Source organism: Pseudophryne corroboree, chromosome 7 (assembly GCF_028390025.1).
Source record: "Pseudophryne corroboree isolate aPseCor3 chromosome 7, aPseCor3.hap2, whole genome shotgun sequence".
NCBI lineage: Eukaryota > Metazoa > Chordata > Amphibia > Anura > Myobatrachidae > Pseudophryne > Pseudophryne corroboree.
Genome location: NC_086450.1, coordinates 20,756,767 through 20,775,713, shown reverse-complemented (window position 1 = coordinate 20,775,713; position 18,947 = coordinate 20,756,767). Strand labels below are relative to the sequence as shown.

Here is an 18,947-nt window from a genome sequence, read left to right as displayed (position 1 = left end):
GCTGATGCATCTGAAGATGCGATCCGGACCATTTGTCCAGCAGATCCCACTGAGAAGTTCTTGCGTGGAATCTGCCGAATGGAATCGCTTCGTAAGAAGCCACCATTTTTCCCAGGACCCTTGTGCATTGATGCACTGACACTTGGCCTGGTTTTAGGAGGTTCCTGACTAGCTTGGATAACTCCCTGGCTTTCTCCTCCGGGAGAAACACCTTTTTCTGGACTGTGTCCAGAATCATCCCTAGGAACAGCAGACGTGTCGTCGGAATCAGCTGCGATTTTGGAATATTTAGAATCCACCCGTGCTGTCGTAGTACTACTTGAGATAGTGCTACTCCGACCTCTAACTGTTCCCTGGACCTTGCCCTTATCAGGAGATCGTCCAAGTAAGGGATAATTAAGACGCCTTTTCTTCGAAGAAGAATCATCATTTCGGCCATTACCTTGGTAAAGACCCGGGGTGCCGTGGACAATCCAAACGGCAGCGTCTGAAACTGATAGTGACAGTTCTGTACCACAAACCTGAGGTACCCTTGGTGAGAAGGGCAAATTGGGACATGGAGGTAAGCATCCTTGATGTCCAGAGACACCATATAGTCCCCTTCTTCCAGGTTCGCTATCACTGCTCTGAGTGACTCCATCTTGAATTTGAACCTTTGTATGTAAGTGTTCAAGGATTTCAGATTTAAAATAGGTCTTACCGAGCCGTCCGGCTTCGGTACCACAAACAGCGTGGAATAATACCCCTTTCCCTGTTGTAGGAGGGGTACCTTGATTGTCACCTGCTGGGAATACAGCTTGTGAATGGCTTCCAATACCGCCTCCCTGTCGGAGGGAGACGTTGGTAAAGCAGACTTCAGGAACCGGCGAGGGAGAGACGTCTCGAATTCCAATTTGTACCCCTGAGATACTACCTGCAGGATCCAGGGGTCCACTTGCGAGTGAGCCCACTGCGCGCTGAAATTCTTGAGACGACCCCCCACCGTACCTGAGTCCGCTTGTAAGGCCCCAGCGTCATGCTGAGGACTTGGCAGAAGCGGGGGAGGGCTTCTGTTCCTGGGAAGAGGCTGCCTGCTGCAGTCTTTTTCCCCTTCCTCTGCCCCGGGGCAGATATGAGTGGCCTTTTGCCCGCTTGCCCTTATGGGGACGAAAGGACTGAGCCTGAAAAGACGGTGTCTTTTTCTGCTGAGAGGTGACCTGGGGTAAAAAGGTGGATTTCCCAGCCGTTGCCGTGGCCACCAGGTCCGATAGACCGACCCCAAATAACTCCTCCCCTTTATACGGCAATACTTCCATATGCCGTTTGGAATCTGCATCACCTGACCACTGTCGCGTCCATAACCCTCTTCTGGCAGAAATGGACAGCGCACTTACTCTTGATGCCAGAGTGCAAATATCCCTCTGTGCATCTCGCATATATAGAAATGCATCCTTTAAATGCTCTATAGTCAATAATATACTGTCCCTGTCCAGGGTATCAATATTTTCAGTCAGGGAATCCGACCAAGCCAGCCCAGCACTGCACATCCAGTCTGAGGCGATTGCTGGTCGCAGTATAACACCAGTATGTGTGTATATACTTTTTAGGATATTTTCCAGCTTCCTATCAGCTGGCTCCTTGAGGGCGGCCGTATCAGGAGACGGTAACGCCACTTGTTTTGATAAGCGTGTGAGCGCCTTATCTACCCTAGGGGGTGTTTCCCAACGCGCCCTAACCTCTGGCGGGAAAGGGTATAATGCCAATATTTTTTTAGAAATTAGCAGTTTTTTATCGGGGGAAACCCACGCTTCATCACACACCTCATTTAATTCATCTGATTCAGGAAAAACTACGGGTAGTTTTTTCACACCCCACATAATACCCTTTTTTGTGGTACTTGTAGTATCAGAAATGTTCAAAACCTCCTTCATTGCCGTGATCATGTAACGTGTGGCCCTACTGGAAAATACGTTTGTTTCCTCACCGTCGACACTGGAGTCAGTGTCCGTGTCTGTGTCGACCATCTGAGGTAACGGGCGCTTTAGAGCCCCTGACGGTGTTTGAGACGCCTGGACAGATACTAACTGATTTGCCGGCTGTCTCATGTCGTCAACAGTCTTTTGTAAAGTGCTGACGCTATCACGTAATTCCTTCCATAAGACCATCCAGTCAGGTGTCGACTCCCTAGGGGGTGACATCACTATTACAGGCAATTGCTCCGCCTCCATACCATTTTCCTCCTCATACATGTCGACACAACGTACCGAAACACAGCACACACACAGGGAATGCTCTGATAGAGGACAGGACCCCACTAGCCCTTTGGGGAGACAGAGGGAGAGTTTGCCAGCACACACCAGAGCGCTATATATATACAGGGATAACCTTATATAAGTGTTTTTCCCTTATATAGCTGCTGTATTGATTAATCTGCCAAATTAGTGCCCCCCCTCTCTTGTTTTACCCTGTTTCTGTAGTGCAGGACTGCAGGGGAGAGTCAGGGAGACGTCCTTCCAGCGGAGCTGTGAGGGAAAATGGCGCTTGTGTGCTGAGGAGATAGGCTCCGCCCCCTTCTCGGCGGCCTTTCTCCCGCTTTTTTAAGGAAAAACTGGCAGGGGTTAAATGCATCCATATAGCCCAGGAGCTATATGTGATGTATTTTTTGCCATCTAAGGTGTTTTTATTGCGTCTCAGGGCGCCCCCCCCCAGCGCCCTGCACCCTCAGTGACCGGAGTGTGAAGTGTGCTGAGAGCAATGGCGCACAGCTGCGGTGCTGTGCGCTACCTTATTGAAGACAGGACGTCTTCTGCCGCCGATTTCCCGGACCTCTTCAGTCTTCTGGCTCTGTAAGGGGGCCGGCGGCGCGGCTCTGGGACCCATCCATGGCTGGGCCTGTGATCGTCCCTCTGGAGCTAATGTCCAGTAGCCTAAGAAGCCCAATCCACTCTGCACGCAGGTGAGTTCGCTTCTTCTCCCCTTAGTCCCTCGGTGCAGTGAACCTGTTGCCAGCAGGACTCACTGAAAATAAAAAACCTATACTTAAACTTTTTCACTAAGCAGCTCAGGAGAGCCACCTAGTGTGCACCCTTCTCGTTCGGGCACAAAAATCTAACTGAGGCTTGGAGGAGGGTCATAGGGGGAGGAGCCAGTGCACACCAGGTAGTCCTAAAGCTTTTACTTTTGTGCCCAGTCTCCTGCGGAGCCGCAATTCCCCATGGTCCTTACGGAGTTCCCAGCATCCACTAGGACGTCAGAGAAATATTATTTAAATTTGTTAAGTAAAAAGATATTAAGATAAAAAGGCATTGAACTCGAAGTCTATATTTAATCCTTGTGGTTCCAGTGTTCTCTATTCGTAGATCCATCGACTCTCACGTTGTTTTAATTGTGTTATTATATCTCCTCCTCTCCAATTTTTCTTGATATGTTCAACAACTATGAATTCTAATCCCGAAGGGTTTTGTTATGTACTTGATATTGGTGGTCATTCCGAGTTGATCGTTCGTTATTTTTTCCCCGCAACGGAGCGATTAGTCGCTAATGCGCATGCGCAATGTCCGCACTGCGACAAGTAAATTTGCTAAGAAGTTTGGTATTTTACTCACGGCATTACAAGGTTTTTTCTTCGTTCTGGTGATCGTAATGTGATTGACAGGAAGTGGGTGTTTCTGGGCGGAAACTGGCCATTTTATGGGAGTGTGCGAAAAAACGCTGCCGTTTCCGGGAAAAACGTGGAAGTGGCTGGAGAAACGGGGGAGTGTCTGGGCGAATGCTGGGTGTGTTTGTGACGTCAAACCAGGAACGAAACTGACTGAACTGATCGCAGTGGCAGATTAAGTGTCGAACTACTCAGAAACTGCTAAGAAATTTCTATTCGCAATTTTGAGAATCTTTCGTTCGCAATTTTGCTAAGCTAAGATTCACTCCCAGTAGGCGGCGGCTTAGCGTGTGCACTGCTGCTAAAAGCAGCTTGCGAGCGAACAACTCGGAATGAGGGCCCTAGTGTCTCCAACCACTTTCTTCAAGTACATAACAAAAACCCTTCGGGATTAGAAAAATTGGAGAGGAGGGGATATAATAACACAATTAAGACAACGTGAGAGTCGATGGATCTACGAATAGAGAACACTGGAACCACAAGGATTAAATATAGACTTCGAGTTCAAAGCCTGTTTATCTTAATATCTTTTTACTTAACAAATTTTAATAATATTTTCATATATACATTTTTATTTATATAAACGTGGCGCCTTTATTTTAATTTAATTTTTAATTATTTTATACCATCTATATTAAATTATTATTAAATGGATCAAACTGGAGGATTACTCCTTTTTTAGCACATGGTTACCACCTAATTTTAGATTTCCGGCCGGAACTTCCGGTCTGAACAATAAAGTTATTTGTATAAATAAACAATCTTTCAGTGAGCTAGTCATCCATGACTAAGTGCGCTAGCCGCACGAAACGCGTTGGAAACTACAGGAGTGGAAGCGCAAACACCAAAGAACACCATCGCATCCGTTTGCCACTTGTCGCCCGCAGGAGTGACGTCATCAGCCGAAGACAGCGGCCGCTGGACGCAGCGGCCACTCCACGTGCAGTGGGAATCTGACACGCCAATCAGTCACGGACTATTCACCGGACTCACCAACGAAACCTTTTAGAGGTAGGGAAAGTAAGGGCAAAAACGGACTGTGCTAACCTGGTAAACATCATCCACCACTCACCATATTATCCATAAAGGAGAGTAAACATTTTTACTAACCTAAAAAATACTTTTTTTAACAGGTGCCACAGTTTATATCTATATTTATAATTAGAAGACCACTCATTTAACCATCTAACGCTCTTTTTACACTTTATTTGTGGGTGTCAACTGACGTTTTCTGGGAGTGGTTGAGGAAACGCAGGCTTGTCCAAGCGTTTGCAGGGCGGGTGTCTGCCGTCAATTTCGGCCCCGGACAGGCTGATGTGTTCGCAGCGGCTGAGTAAGTCCTGGGCTGCGCAGAGACTGCACAAGATCTGTTTGTACCGCTTGGCTGCACATGCGATCGCACTCTTGCACAGCTAAAATACACACCCCCGTAGGCGGCGACTATGTGAACGCAGGACTGCAAAAAACTGCTAGCGAGCGATCAGGTCTGAATTACCCCCAGAGTCAGTAGAATTTTATTTATTAAAGTGCTGTCTAGTTTTTTTGTGTCTACACAAAAACAAAAAGGCTACGGCAAAAAGTTAGTAATACAGGAGGAGAACCGCCATACTGTAACTGTTGGTGCAGAACATTCTGTAGCTTCCACATCATCAATATGTAAGACCATGGTTACATTATGTCTTCAGGAGATAGTCAAGGCCTGATATTCATACCGGGATCCGATCTGAAGATAGACAGTGTCTAGGTCGACAATGTTTAGGTCGACCACTATAGGTCGACATGGATGGAAGGTCGACAGGGTTTCTAGGTCGACATGTGCTAGGTCGACAGGTCTAAAGGTCGACATGAGTTTTTCACATTTTTTTCTTTTTTTGAATTTTTTCATACTTAACGATCCACGTGGACTACGATTGGAACGGTAAAGTGTGCCGAGTGAAGTGGTAGCGGAGCGAAGGCACCATGCCCGAAGCATGGCGAGCCATGCAAGGGGACGCGGTGCACTAATTTGGGATCCCGGTCACTCTACGAAGAAAACGACACCAAAAAAATAATAATCCTCATGTCGACCTAGCAACCCTGTCGACCTTCCATCCATGTCGACCTAGTGACTATCGACCTATAGTGGTCGACCTAAACATTGTCGACCTAGACACTGTCGATTTGATGAACCACACCCATTCATACCGCACATATTTTTTACTGAATTTAGGTACAGCATCGGGTGTGTCAAATGCTGTCACTGCCGCAGCTGCCTGAATTCAACAGTCACCCCAAAAAAATGTATTAATGATACACAAGAGCCATACGGGATATTATCGGTGAAAGGTATCATACTGCCTATGTTTGGTTTGTAACTGGGGCGTCGGTTAAACATGGCTAACCTTTACTATCACTGTACATCGAATAATATAATTCCTTTTGACTGGTATTCTACTGTAAAACATAGACGGAACGTTACGTGGTCAACACACAACTCATAAGATGTATGCCAGATAACATCACTTCATACCATTTACATGATAAGTTACAGTATACTGGGCCTAACTCAGACCTGATCGCTCGCTAGCAGTTTTTTGCAGTCCTGCGTTAGCATAGTCACCGCGCATAGGGGAGTATATTTACGCTTTGCAAGTGTGCGATCGCATGTGCAGCCGAGCACTACAAGAAAACTTTGTGCAGTTTCTGAGCAGCTCTGGACTTACTCAGCCGCTGCGATCACTTCGGCCTGTTTTTGCCCAGAATGGACGTCAGACACCCGCCCTGCAAACGCTTGGACACGCCTGCGTTTTTCCAACCACTCCCAGAAAAACGGTCAGTTGACACCCATAAACGGCTTCTACCTGTCAATCTCCTTACGAATGCCATTGCGAATGGATGTTCGCACAACCCATCGCTGAGCGGCGATCCGCTTTGTACCCGTGCGACGTACCTGTGCATTGCAGTCAACTACCCCCTAAGCTAAAGAGCTTTACTAATGTAAAAATACAGTGTGACATCTGAGCAAACGCAGCTCGTCAAATGAGTAATTAAAAACACAATACAATGCAATGATTGTATCCTATAAACAAAATACTGGCTAATAAAATGACCGGAACAATTGCACTTTACCAAACTAATAACAGCCAGTCGGAGTGACCCCGGCACGGAATGATGAGGTCATCGTCCACTGATAATATACTGTGTGGACCACTTCTGGCTGTTCGACTTTGGAGGTGACTGACCACCGCTGATCGCTGTCATCCTCTGACCAGATTTCTCAGCATGTCTGACTAATTAGGATTCAGCGGTTTTGAGTCCCCGCATGCTGCAACATTGGGCTACTTGTATTGTGTGGCGGCCATCTTGGCCCCATACACACTAGACGAGAAAGTAAAAGATATCGCTCAGAAGAGCCATTCTGAGCGATATCTTTTACTATCTCGTCCAGCGTGTACGTTCAATATCGTTAACGATGCTCGCTCCTGCGCATCGCTAACGATCCCGTCCCTCGTCTGAACAGTCCAGCCAAGGGAGGACCTTGCTAACGATGGCCAAGCTGCAGCTGCAAAATGGCCCCCACTCCCCCCACGCCGTCGCTTCCTTCACGCCGGCATCGGCAAGTGTGTATGCACTTGCCGATCCCGGCACCCCGCCGCCGCAAATATCGCCGGGTACACACAAATGGCTAGTCTGTATTTGGCTTTAGTTATACCTACTGCTAATTTCCGACAGAGCATAGCTTTATCAGATTTTAGAGAGAGATAAAGTATCAATCAATTTCTATTTTTTTCAAACATAGACTGTACAATGATAGTTGGAAGCCGATTGGTTGGCACTTTATTTCTCTCCAAGATTTGATAAATATCCCCCACACAATCTGAAAGACAAGTTATATTAACTTCTATTGTCTCTGTTAATGGGAGGATGTGGAACTGTCAATATCTTCATTTTTGTATTTCCCATAGCTCCTACGCTGTTCTGTCGTGTCCCACCAGTAATCTGGGAACCGGTTCTGCGGCAAGCTGCAGCATACTCATTGGTCAGTCACTGGCGCGCTGGCAATTCGAGCAGTAAAATCCCATCTTACCCTTTTCTGCAGTCCGGCTATTTGCTTTCTCGTTTCAACATCTTTCCCTCCGGACTCGAGAAACTTTCTGTATGCCAGATCGAAAGCTTGTCCAATCGTTAACGTTATCTCCTCGGCCTTTAAAGAAATGACACGTACGTTATTTTTTCTGTAATAACTCACCTCACCTTACAGTATTTCTATGTACCCCGTTCAGGTTATTGCAATCCCTGTGACCAGAGAATCAGATCAGTCATCACATCCTCTCTATACATTTATGTTTAATGGGTATTACATTTTACTTTAACATTCTATCCAGTTACATGTTTTTTAAGGCACGTTACACTTTTATTTGGTTGCACGTTGACAAATACATTTTTAACATGATCAAAACAGGGAGAACGGGGCAAATAAACTAAAATAAATAAATCACTTAAAGATGAATTTGTCCCTTGTTATTCTTAAGCAGTTATTGCTAATACCGCTGTCAGATCGCAAATGCTGGGTTGCACCCGGGAACTGGAAACTGGTCCTTCGAGGGTGCGACCCGGAATTGGACACTGAGAACTGGTTCCAGGTCGGGTTACCATCGAAGGGGCGGGGACTGCGGCAGCATCAGGGGTGGGTGCGCAGGTGACTCTGGAAGACGAGATCCTCTCCGCGCCACCATACCCTATGCTGTGAACGGTTACCGAGTTGCATCAACCCAGGTAACCCATCCACACTGCCCCTGACCCAGTAATAATCCGAGAATAACCCTTCTTTATTCCAGAGTTGAATTGTGTAAAACAAGACCAGCCCTGCAGTTACTTATCCTGTGCAGTGACTCCAGCGATGAAGGTCCTGGAATTGACGTCAGACATCCGCCCTCCAAACGCTTCGACACGCCTGCGTTTTCCCAAACGCTCCCAGAAAACAGTCAGTTGACACCCATAAACGCCCTCTTTCTGTCAATCATCTTGCGATCGGCAACGATTCTTAAATCCATCGCCCAGCACCGATCCGCACTGTACCCGTACGACACGCCTGCGCATTGTGGTGCATACGAATGCGCAGTTTTGCCGGTTTTCTTCCTGATGGCTGCGATGCAAAAATCGGGCGATCAACTCGGAATGACCCCCTAAGTGCACTCACCAGGGACCAGTATAAGCTCCGTCCGCAGCGCAGAAAGCAGGTAGTAAGTAACCAGGACTCTCCTCTGTTCCCGGCTATGAGAAGAATAGATTTTGCATTTGGACTTGGTAGTAATTACATTCTCCATAGCAAGCAATGTGTTTTAAAACGTAAGAGAGATGTATGAAACCTTCTAAAGCAGACAAGTAGGGGTTTTGCCCATAGCAACCAATCAAATTCTGGCTATCATGTTTTGGCATGTGCTAGAAAAATGATAGCTAGAACCTGATTGGCTGCTATGGGTGACAGCTCTGATTGTCATTTTTCAAAGGTGCAATAAATCTCCTAATTATTTTCAGAACTGAGGAAGTGACAAAATTATACAGGATCGTGTTTTTTTTCTGTGGAAAGTCAATAGGGACAAAGGGATAGGGGTATCGGCGACCGGTGGTGTTTTCATAAATAAAAATATCTATGAAGAATTGGAATAAAAAATGTAGTGCTGGGGTAAAAAATTAAACAACAAATTTATTTCCACATACGATAATAAAAACAAGATATAAGCATACAGCTAAAATATGAAATATATGGAGGGGAGTTGCAGGACACTGAATATTAATAAAGGGCTACAACGACATATTTAGGTTAAAAAAAAAAGAGATAAAAAATATATACAGTATAAAAAATGAGAGATTCCTGCTTATCTTAATATGGAGAGTCACGAGGTAGACCCAACGCGTTTCGTCTGTCTGACTTCATCAGTATATATAAAAGAATGTTTCCCACCTGGACCTTGATAAAACCCCTGATATATGTGAAAGTTTCTATCATGCCCCCCCCTTCTCTGCTCCAAGCTATACATGTTACGATCTTTCAGTGCCGTAACTAGGTGTGTGCCGGCGGTGCCTAGCACACAGCGCATGTGCACTGAGGGCGCAGGACTGCCGGCAACACCTGCAGGTCCGCGCTGTCTGCAGAAGCACTGTGCCTGCAGCGGCGGATCAGGACGCTGGAAGTGATTGCGTCCGTCTCTGCTACAGCTCTCCTGGAGGTAAAGTTGGCGGGAGGGGAGGGGGGGAGGATGTGTGTGTGTGTGTGTTTGTGGTGTGACTGGAGGTGACAGGCTGTGTGTGTGTGTGGTGTGACTGGAGGTGACAGGCTGTGTGTGTGTGTGGTGTGACTGTAGGTGACAGGCTGTGTGTGTGTGTGTGGTGTGTCTGTCTGCCATAATGTGTAATAAGGGGACGCTGTCTGCCATAATGTGTAATATAGGGGCGCTGTCTGCCGTAATGTGTAAAACAGGGGACGCTGTCTACCGTAATGTGTAATAAGGGCACGCTGTCTGCCTTAATGTGTAATAAGGGGATGCTGTCTGCCGTAATGTGTAAAAAGGGAGGCGCTGTCTGCCGTAATGTGTAACAAGGGCGCGCTGTCTGCCGTAATGTGTAATATAGAGGCGCTGTCTGCCGTAATGTGTAAAACAGGGGACGCTGTCTACCGTAATGTGTAATAAGGGCACGCTGTCTGCCGTAATGTGCAATAAGGGGACGCTGTTTGCCGTAATGTGTAAAAAGAGGAGCGCTGTCTACCGTAATGTGTAATAAGGGCACGCTGTCTGCCGTAATGTGTAAAACAGGGGACGCTGTCTACCGTGATGTGTAATAAGGGCACGCTGTCTGCCGTAATGTGCAATAAGGGGATGCTGTCTGCCGTAATGTGTAAAAAGGGGAGCGCTGTCTACCGTAATGTGTAATAAGGGCACGCTGTCTGCCGTAATGTGTAATAAGGGGACGCTGTCTGCCGTAATGTGTAAAACAGGGAACGCCATCTACCGTGATGTGTAATAAGGGCACGCTGTCTGCCATGATGTGTAAAAAGTGGACGCTGTCTGCCGTAATGTGTAAAAAGTGGACGCTGTCTGCCGTAATGTGTAATAAGGGGACGCTGTCTGCCGTAATGTGTAAAAAGGGGGGCGCTGTCTGCCGTAATGTGTAATAAGGGGACGCTGTCTGCCGTAATGTGTAAAACAGGGAACGCAGTCTACCATAATGTGTAATAAGGACACGCTGTCTGGCGTAATGTGTAAAAAGTGGACGCTGTCTGCCGTAATGTGTAAAACAGGGGACGCTGTCTACCGTAATGTGTAATAAGAGGACGCTGTCTGCCGTAATGTGTAAAACAGGGGATGCTGTCTGCCGTAATGTGTAAAACAGGGGACGCAGTCTGCCGTAATGTGTAAAAAGGGGACGCTGTCTGCCGTAATGTGTAATAAGGGGACGCAATCTGCCGTAATGTGTAATAAGGGGACGCAATCTGCCGTAATGTGTAATTGTGTAATATGAGGACGCAGTCTGCCGTATTGTGTAAAAAGGGGGACGCTGTCTGCCGTAATGTATAAAAAGGGGACGCTGCCTGCCGTAATGTGTAATAAGGGGACGCTGCCTGCCGTAATGTGTAATAAGGGGACGTTGTCTGCCGTAATGTGTAATAAGGGGACGCAATCTGCCGTAATGTGTAATATGGGGACGCTGTCTGCCGTAATGTGTAATAAGGGGATGCTGTCTACCGTAATGTGTAAAAAGGGGACGCTGTCTGCCGTAATGTGTAAAAAGGGGGACGCTGTGTGCCGTAAAGTGTAATAACGGGACGCTGTCTGCCGTAATGTGTAATAAGGGGACGCTGTCTACCGTAATGTGTAAAAAGGGGACGCTGTCTGTCGTAATGTGTAAAAAGGGGGACTGGCTGCCGTAATGTGTAAAAAGGGGGACGCTGTCTGCCGTAATGTGTAATAAGGGGACGCTCTCTACCGTAATGTGTAAAAAGGGGACGCTGTCTGCCGTAATGTGTAATAAGGGGACGCTGTCTGCCGTAATGTGTAATAAGGGGACGCTGTCTGCCGTAATGTGTAAAAAGGGGGGCGCTGTCTGCCGTAATGTGTAAAAAGGGGGGCGCTGTCTGCCGTGATGTGTAAAACAGGGAACGCCGTCTACCGTAATGTGTAATAAGGGCACGCTGTCTGCCGTAATCTATTTCTCGTAGTCCGTAGTGGATGCTGGGAACTCCGTAAGGACCATGGGGAATAGCGGCTCCGCAGGAGACTGGGCACAACTAAAGAAAGCTTTAGGACTTCCTGGTGTGCACTGGCTCCTCCCACTATAACCCTCCTCCAGACCTCAGTTAGGATACTGTGCCCGGAAGAGCTGACACAATAAGGAAGGATTTTGAATCCCGGGTAAGACTCATACCAGCCACACCAATCACACCGTATAACTCGTGATACTATACCCAGTTAACAGTATGAAATATAACTGAGCCTCTCAACAGATGGCTCAACAATAACCCTTTAGTTAGGCAATAACTATATACAAGAATTGCAGACAATGGGCGCCCAGCATCCACTACGGACTACGAGAAATAGATTTACCGGTGAGTAAAATCTTATTTTCTCTGACGTCCTAGTGGATGCTGGGAACTCCGTAAGGACCATGGGGATTATACCAAAGCTCCCAAACGGGCGGGAGAGTGCGGATGACTCTGCAGCACCGAATGAGCAAACTCAAGGTCCTCCTCAGCCAGGGTATCAAACTTGTATACTTTTGCAAAAATGTTTGAACCCGACCAAGTAACAGCTCGGCAAAGTTGTAAAGCCGAGACCCCTCGGGCAGCCGCCCAAGAAGAGCCCACTTTCCTCGTGGAATGGGCTTTTACAGATTTAGGGTGCGGCAGTCCAGCCGCAGAATGTGCAAGTTGAATCATGCTACAGATCCAGCGAGCAATAGTCTGCTTAGAAGCAGGAGCACCCAGCTTGTTGGGTGCATACAGGATAAATAGCGAGTCAGTTTTCCTGACTCCAGCCGTCCTGGAAACATATATTTTCCGGGCCCTGACTACGTCCAGTAACTTGGAGTCCTCCAAGTCCCACGTAGCCGCAGGCACCACAATAGGTTGGTTCACATGAAAAGCTGATACCATCTTAGGAAGGAATTGGGAACGAGTCCTCAATTCCGCCCTATCCATATGAAAATCAGATAAGGGCTTTTGCATGACAAAACCGCCAATTCTGATACACGCCTGGCCGACGCCAAGGCAAACAGCATGACCACTTTCCACGTGAGGTATTTTAGCTCTACAGATTCAAGTGGCTCAACCCAATGCGACTTCAGGAAATCCAACACCACGTTGAGATCCCACGGTGCCACTAGAGGCACAAACGGGGGCTGAATATGCAGCACTCCCTTAACAAAAGTCTGAACTTCAGGCAGTGAAGTAAGTTCTTTTTGGAAGAAAATGTACAGAGCCGAAATCTGGACCTTAACGTAACCCAATTTTAGGCCCGTAGTCACTCCTGACTGTAGGAAGTGCAGAAATCGACCCAGTTGAAATTCCTCCGTTGGGGCCTTCCTGGCCTCACACCAAGCAACATATTTTTGCCATAGGCGGTGATAATATTTTGCAATCACATCTTTCCTAGCCTTAATCAGCGTAGGAATGACTTCCTCCGGAATGCCTTTTTCCTTTAGGAACCGGTGTTCAACCGCCATGCCGTCAAACACAGCCGTGGTAAGTCTTGGAACAGGCAGGGCCCCTGCTGCAGCAGGTCCTGTCTGAGCGGCAGAGGCCATGGGTCCTCTGAGATCATTTCTTGAAGTTCTGGGTACCAAGCTCTTCTTGGCCAATCCGGAACCACGAGTATAGTTCTTACTCCTCTCCTTCTTAGTATTCTCCATACCTTGGGTATGAGAGGCAAAGGAAGGAACACATACACCGACTAGTACACCCACGGTGTTACCAGAGCGTCCACAGCTATCGCCTGAGGGTCCCTTGACCTGGCGCAATATCTTTTTAGCTTTATGTTGAGGCGGGACGCCATCATGTCCACCTGTGGCCTTTCCCAATGGTGTACAATCATTTTGAAGACTTCTGGATGAAGTCCCCACTCTCCCGGGTGGAGGTCGTGCCTGCTGAGAAAGTCTGCTTCCCAGTTGTCCACTCCGGGGATGAACACTGCTGACAGTGCTAACACATGATTTTCCGCCCATCGGAAAATCCTTGTGGCTTCTGCCATCACCATCCTGCTTCTTGTGCCGCCCTGCTGGTTTACATGGGCGACCGCCGTGATGTTGTCTGACTGGATCAGCACCGGCTGGTGTTGAAGCAGGGGACTAGCCTGACTTAGGGCATTGTGAATGGCCCTTAGTCCCAGAATATTTATGTGTAGGGAAGTCTCCTGACTTGACCATAGTCCTTGGAAGTTTCTTCCCTGTGTGACTGCCCCCCAGCCTCGAAGGCTGGCATCTGTGGTCACCAGGACCCAGTCCTGTATGCCGAATCTGCGGCCCTCTAGAAGATGAGCACTCTGCAGCCACCACCACAGCGACACCCTGGCCCTTGGAGACAGGGTTATCAGCCGATGCATCTGAAGATGTGACCCGGACCTCTTGTCCAACAGATCCCATTGCATGGAACCTACCGAATGGAATTTCTTCGTAAGAAGCAACCATCTTTCCCAGGACTCGCGTGCATTGATGCACCGACCCTGTATTTGTATTAGGAGGTCTCTGACTAGAGATGACAACTCCTTGGCCTTCTCCACCGGGAGAAACCCTTTTTCCTGTTCTGTGTCCAGAACCATACCCAGGAACAGTAGACGCGTCGTAGGAACCAGCTGCGACTTTGGACTATTCAGAATCCAGCCGTGCTGTTGTAGCACTTCCCGAGATAGTGCTACTCCGACGAACAACTGCTCCCTGGACCTCGCCTTTATAAGGAGATCGTCCAAGTACGGGATAATTATAACTCCCTTTTTTTCGAAGGAGTATCATCATTTCGGCCATTACCTTGGTAAATGCCCTCGGTGCCGGGGACAGACCAACGGCAATTGGTAATGACAGTCCTGTACCACAATTTTGAGGTACTCCTGGTGAGGAGGGTAAATGGGGACATGCAGGTAAGCATCCTTGATGTCCAGTGATACCATGTAATCCCCTTCGTCCAGGCTTGCAATAACCGCCCTGAGCGATTCCATTTTGAACTTGAACCTTCGTATATAAGTGTTCAAGGATCTCAATTTTAGAATGGGTCTCACCGAACCGTCTGGTTTCGGTACCACAAACATTGTGGAATAGTAACCCCGGCCTTGTTGAAGGAGGGGTACCTTGATTTCACCTGCTGGAAGTACAGCTTGTGAATTGCCGCCAGTACTACCTTTCTCCGAGGACAGCAGGCAAGGCTGATGTGAGGTAACGGCGAGGGGGAGTCGCCTCGAACTCCAGCCTGTATCCCTGTGATACTATTTGCAAAACCTAGGGATCCACCTGTGGGCAAGCCCACTGGTCCCTGAAGTTCCCGAGACGCGCCCCTACCGCACCTAGGGTATCAATATTATCTGACAGGGTATCAGACCACGCTGCAGCCACACTATTCATGCTGAGGCAATTGCAGGTCTCAGTATATAACCTGAGTGTGTATATACAGACTTCAGGATAGCCTCCTGCTTTTTATCAGCAGGTTCCTTCAAAGTGGCCGTATCCTAAGATGGAAGTGCCACCTTTTTTGACAAACGTGTGAGCGCCTTATCCACCCTAGGGGATATCTCCCAACATGACCTATCCTCTGGCGGGAAAGGGTACGCCATCAGTAACTTTTTAGAAATTACCAGTTTCTTATCGGGGGAACCCACGCTTCATTCACTCATCTGATGGGGGAACAAAACACTGGCTGCTTTTTCTCCCCAAACATAAAACCCCTTTTTTTTGTGGTACTTGGGTTAATGTCAGAAATGTGTAACACATGTTTCATTGCCGAGTGCAACGGATGTTCCTAGTGGATTGTGTATATGTCTCAACCTCGTCGACACTGGAGTCAGACTCCGTGTCGACATCTGTATCTGCCATCTGAGGTAGCGGGCGTTTTTGAGCCCCTGATGGCCTTTGAGACGCCTGGGCAGGCGCGGGCTGAGAAGCCGGCTGTCCCATAGCTGTTACGTCATCCAGCCCTTTACATAAGGCGTTGACACTGTCGGTTAATACCTTCCATGTATCCATCCACTCTGGTGTCGGCCCCACAGGGGGCGACATCACATTTATCGGCATCTGCTCCGCCTCCACGTAACCTTCGTCCTCAAACATGTCGACACAGCCGTGCAGACACACCGCACACACACAGGGAATGCTCTGACTGAGGACAGGATCCCACAAAGTCCTTTGGGGAGACAGAGAGAGAGTATGCAAGCACACACCAGAGCGCTATATAATGCAGGGATTAACACTATAACTGAGTGATTTTTCCCCCAATAGCTGCTTGTATACACAATATTGCGCCTAAATTTAGTGCCCCCCCTCTCTTTTTAACCCTTTGAGCCTGAAAACTACAGGGGAGAGCCTGGGGAGCTATCTTCCAGCTGCACTGTGAAGAAAAAATGGCGCCAGTGTGCTGAGGGAGATAGCCCCGCCCCTTTTTCGGCGGACTTTTCTCCCGCTTTTTTTATGGATTCTGGCAGGGGTATTTATCACATATATAGCCTCTGGGACTATATATTGTGATTTTTTGCCAGCCAAGGTATTCATATTGCTGCTCAAGGCGCCCCCCCCCCAGCGCCCTGCACCCATCAGTGACCGGAGTGTGAGGTGTGCATGAGGAGCAATGGCGCACAGCTGCAGTGCTGTGCGCTACCTTGTTGAAGACCGAAGTCTTCTGCCGCCGATTTCCAGGACCATCTTCATGCTTCTGGCTCTGTAAGGGGGACGGCGACGCGGCTCCGGGACCGAACGATCGAGGTCGGGTCCTGTGTTCGATCCCTCTGGAGCTAATGGTGTCCAGTAGCCTAAGAAGCCCAAACTATCTTCAGTCAGGTAGGTTCGCTTCTTCTCCCCTTAGACCCTCGTAGCAGTGAGTCTGTTGCCAGCAGATCTCACTGAAAATAGAAAACCTAAAATATACTTTCTTTTCTAGGAGCTCAGGAGAGCCCCTAGTGTGCATCCAGCTCAGCCGGGCACAAGATTCTAACTGAGGTCTGGAGGAGGGTCATAGTGGGAGGAACCAGTGCACACCAGGTAGTCCTAAAGCTTTCTTTAGTTGTGCCCAGTCTCCTGCGGAGCCGCTATTCCCCATGGTCCTTACGGAGTTCCCAGCATCCACTAGGACGTCAGAGAAAAGGGGATGCTGTCTACCGTAATGTGTAAAAAGGGGACGCTGTCTGCCGTAATGTGTAAAAATGGGGACGCTGTGTGCCGTAAAGTGTAATAACGGGACGCTGTCTGCCGTAATGTGTAATAAGGGGACGCTGTCTACCGTAATGTGTAAAAAGGGGACGCTGTCTGTCGTAATGTGTAAAAAGGGGGACTGGCTGCCGTAATGTGTAAAAAGGGGGACGCTGTCTGCCGTAATGTGTAATAAGGGGACGCTCTCTACCGTAATGTGTAAAAAGGGGATGCTGTCTGCCGTAATGTGTAAAAAGGGGGACTGGCTGCCGTAATGTGTAAAAAGGGGGACTGGCTGCCGTAATGTGTAAAAAGGGGGACTGGCTGCCGTAATGTGTAAAAAGGGGGACTGTCTGCCATAATGTGTAAAAAAGAGGACTCTGTCTGCCACGCCCGCACTGCCCCTGTTTTGCATAGAGGGAAGGGGGGGGGGGGGGGGGCGGCGAGGCTGTTTCTTGCACACAGCGCTAAAATGTCTAGTTACGGCACTGTGATCTTTTAGTCTTTCCGGGTAAGTTTTGTGCTGTAGGCCATGCACCATTTTAGTTGCCCTTCTTTGGGTGTGGTATACAAGATCTACACGCATTAGGTCTACAGTCTTTAGGTGAACCCCATATGGTAGACAAGCAAAATATTGCCACAGACAAAAGGTCGACATGAAAGGATGACACAGGAAAAAGTTGTAGTCAGTGTGTATAGTTTTTTCATCTGGGACCACCATTTGTTGAAACGCGTCCCCTCACAGGCTCGCTTTGCTCATCACGCTTCAAGCACGGTGCCTCGCTTCACTCGCCAGAAGGTTACTAAAGGTTATGATTGGTGACATAGATAGTCAAGGATGGAAAAAGGTCAAAAACATGAAAAAGAAAACCCACGCATGTCGACCATTGTCATGATGAGCCTATATTCCGTATATCGTCCTGGAGAATATGGTCTCCAGAACTGATCACAATATTCCAGATAAGGCCGTTCCAATGACCTATGTACTAAGCGGTGGTTAATCAACATTCTCTTTATTTTTCATCTTAATAGGTGAATGGTCTAATTTGATATGACTGGATTGTAATAAAAAAATAGAACAGAAAAAAAGAAACATATAAATGAAACTTTTCTTTTTTTAATATGTCTTTTAAAAAGATATTTCACATGTGTACATAGGGGGTCATTCCGAGATGATCGGGACTGTGCTAAATTTAGCACAGCTACGATCATCCACATTGACATGCGGGGGGACGCCCAGCACAGGGCTAGCCCGCCCCGCATGTCAGTGAAGCCCCCCCCCTCCCCCCGCAGAAGTGCAAAGGCATCGCACAGCGGCGATGCCTTTGCACTTCAAGAGTAGCTCCCAACCAGCGCAGCTTTAGCGTGCTGGCCGGGAGCTACTCATCGCTCCCCGGCCCGCAGCGGCTGCGTGTGATGTCCGGTCACGCCTGCGTTGGCCTGACCGCTCCCACGAAACGGCGGCCAAACGCAGCCGTTCCGCCCCCTCCCGCCCAGCGATCGCCTCTGCCTGTCAATCAGGCAGAGGCGATCGCAACCCTGATACGGCCTTCAGCCGTCTGGCATGCGCCGGCGCAGTAGAGACCCGTTCGCTCGGCTGCGACAAACAGCAGTGAGCGGGTCAGAATGACCCCCATAGAACAGGTGTGGTATGTTAGGTAGATTAGACATAGGTTTACAGTGTCTAGGTCAACCACTATTGGTCAACAGTAAGTAGGTCGACATGGTTTCTAGGTCAACAGGGACTCTAGGTCGACATATGCTAGGTCGACATGAGAAAAGGTCGACATGAGTTTTTCTTAACTTTTTTTTGGGTCGTACAGTGACCGGGAACCCCAATTAGAGCACCGTGTCCCCTCGCACGTTCGGCACAGGTTACCGTTCCCAATTGTAGTCCACGTGGATCGTAAAGTATGAAAAAGTTCAAAAAGTGGATTAAAAAAAAATAAAAAAT

The 18,947-nt window shown here is 48.2% G+C and overlaps 1 protein-coding gene across 7 annotated transcripts in view; it reads right to left on the bottom strand.

Annotated features, from left to right (window-relative positions):
• Window positions 1-18,947, bottom strand: part of GULP1 (GULP PTB domain containing engulfment adaptor 1) — a 498,186-nt gene that overhangs the window by 87,786 nt on the left and 391,453 nt on the right. For all 7 annotated transcript variants that reach the window (XM_063932726.1, XM_063932725.1, XM_063932723.1 and 4 more), the window contains one exon: window positions 7,704-7,820. In XM_063932726.1, coding sequence (XP_063788796.1) covers window positions 7,704-7,820 — 117 coding nt within the window. The remainder of the gene's footprint in view (window positions 1-7,703; window positions 7,821-18,947) is intronic.